Genomic DNA, 2247 nt, shown 5'->3' with positions numbered 1-2247 from the left:
ATGGACGTTAACAACACTACACAGGACAACAGCACCTTTGAAAATGTCAGTTCTTTTGACTACGGCACCTGCAACTACTACGATGACACTGAAGCTGGACACATCACAGATGTGGTGACGTGCATCATCATTTGCATCGGCCTTCCTTTGACCTTCGTCGCCATCTACTCTCTCTACTCTCTGGTATGAACATTAGGAATGAGATTTATTGATTTACTGTATGTGTCTGTAAAGGATCTTCATCTGGGTTGTGTAACCAAGTTTCAGAGCTTCATGTCCTCTTCTTGTCCTGTTGGTCACCTAAACGTCTATTTAGTAACCCCCCCCCATGATCTTTCCCTGACCCTAAGTGGTTTTACCCTGCACGTTGACAGATTACACCATAGGGTCCTGACCAAGTGTCAGTATTTGACGAGTTGGGAGTGAGAATATGTTATCATATCTGCAGGGCTCTCAAGTTTTGAACAGAGTTCAGAGTGAGATTTTGGAGGCAGGGGTTAGGGTGGGGACGGGGGTCTGATCTGATAAATGACACATAAATTCGTACAAATATTTTTTTTTTATTTAATTCAGTATTTCTGTGTGTGTGTGTGTGTGTGTGTGTGTGTGTAATAATTAATACTATGCATTGTCTGGATAAAATAGAATGAAATAGCCTAGGCCAAAGGTTTTCACAATGGGGGCCGGGAGGTTGTGCTGTAAAAAATAAAAGGAAAGAAAAAACTAAAAATATTCCCTATTATAAAATGGGTATCTTTATAAAAATATAAAACTGTCAGAGTAGCCCTGCAGCCGATTCAACGTAACTATAATAATAATAATAATAATAATAATAATAATAATAATAATAAGCGCAAAAGCTACCCAGTGTTTCCTCTATGTTGATGTCTGCCGCCACAGTATCAGAAATAGTGAAATACTGAACTCAAGCGTGCTCTCTCTTCCCTCAACTGGAACAGTGACAGGACGTCATCACTCGCGAAGTCATGGCAACCAGATAAACAACAGGGCGAGTACACTTGTCACTCAATCTTAGGCAAAGTCACAAACAGCGACAAAAGCCGCAACTTGAAATCCGCACTCACTCAGCTGGTGCGTGGCAGGGCGTTCTGAACTCTATGGGGAACTCACTTGATTCCTCCTCCTGTTCCACTGTTTAAAAACTATAAACCGCTAAAATAGCGGCGCAACTTGGTGGGCGTTATCCTGGTAATTTCTCTGCGTGAGAAATACAAGGTGTGGCGTGTGAGCGTGTGAACGGGTTGAAATGTGTGGGTCTCACGCCCAATGCATGAGACTTGAGAGCCCTGTATCTGATGTTCCTGAGAGCACAAAAGAGTTTGATAAAAGATGTAAAAAAAAACTAAAAAAGCCGGCTGACTGATTTACTTTCCTGCAGGTACGAAATGATCACGTTGCTCCCATCTACGTCATCAACCTTCTGATCTCCGACCTCATCCAGTTCTGCTGCATGATCTGTGAGGTAGCACAACCGCAGATCAACATCATGATGATATACATTATGAACGAATATATTTACACCTACAGTCTGATGACCAGTGTTGGCTTCATGGTGTGCATCGCCCTGGAAAGGTATCTGTCTCACATAGGAATTGTTGTGCATACATTTTCGTACAATATCATATAAACCTGTTCATGAGAATATGTTGATCCAGCATGTGTAGCTCCTTCTGTGTCTGACCGTTGTATTATTGAACTCTGAAGTTGTTTATCTTGTATTTCAGGTATTTGCTGATCGTCTTCCCACTGTGGTACCGCTGCAGACGAACCATCAAGTCCACTGTGGTGATCTGTGTCGTGGCCTGGGCCCTTCCTGCTCTCTTCTTTTTTACTTCATTTTTTGGTGATGATTTTCAGCTCCTTCCCTTCCCACCGCTCATATTCTTCTGCTGTGCGACTCTCAAAGCCCTGTCTGCCTCCGTCTCGATCCTGCCTGAGGAAAAACAACGAATTGCAGGAACTTTGGTCCTGATGCTGCTAATTTACATGTTGCTTTTTCTGCCCTTCATCATTTATATAATGGTAGATAGTTACACAAATGACAGATCACTAACTAATACTCTCTCCTACCTGTCTCGTGCATTTCTTAAGCTGAATCCTCTTGCAGACTTGGTTCTGTATATCTTCATGAAGAAAGGGGCCCTAGACAAGATTTTGGTCTCTGTGTGTTGTTGCAGAGTTGAAGATGTCAGCAGTCTGGAAAACAACACTATCAGAGAGAACTAA

General features: G+C 42.4%; 1 protein-coding gene across 1 annotated transcript; it reads left to right on the top strand.

Moving 5' to 3' along the window:
* Nucleotides 1-2247, top strand: LOC116052848 (mas-related G-protein coupled receptor member X4-like). The gene is made up of 3 exons (XM_031303683.1): nt 1-183; nt 1400-1593; nt 1746-2247. The coding sequence occupies exons 1-3, from the start codon at nt 1-3 to the stop codon at nt 2245-2247; spliced, it is 879 nt and encodes a 292-aa protein (XP_031159543.1).

Source organism: Sander lucioperca, chromosome 15 (assembly GCF_008315115.2).
Source record: "Sander lucioperca isolate FBNREF2018 chromosome 15, SLUC_FBN_1.2, whole genome shotgun sequence".
NCBI lineage: Eukaryota > Metazoa > Chordata > Actinopteri > Perciformes > Percidae > Sander > Sander lucioperca.
The sequence above is the reverse complement of the archived record's forward strand: the minus strand, read 5'-3'. Positions and strand labels throughout refer to the sequence as shown.

Excerpts from the sequence above, each read along its gene's own strand:
- LOC116052848 (XM_031303683.1), top strand. The coding sequence starts at position 1 with ATGGACGTTAACAACACTACACAGGACAACAGCACCTTTGAAAATGTC. Across the intron at positions 184-1,399 it reads TCTACTCTCTCTACTCTCTG|GTACGAAATGATCACGTTGC; the intron begins GTATGAACATTA and ends ACTTTCCTGCAG. Across the intron at positions 1,594-1,745 it reads GTGTGCATCGCCCTGGAAAG|GTATTTGCTGATCGTCTTCC; the intron begins GTATCTGTCTCA and ends CTTGTATTTCAG.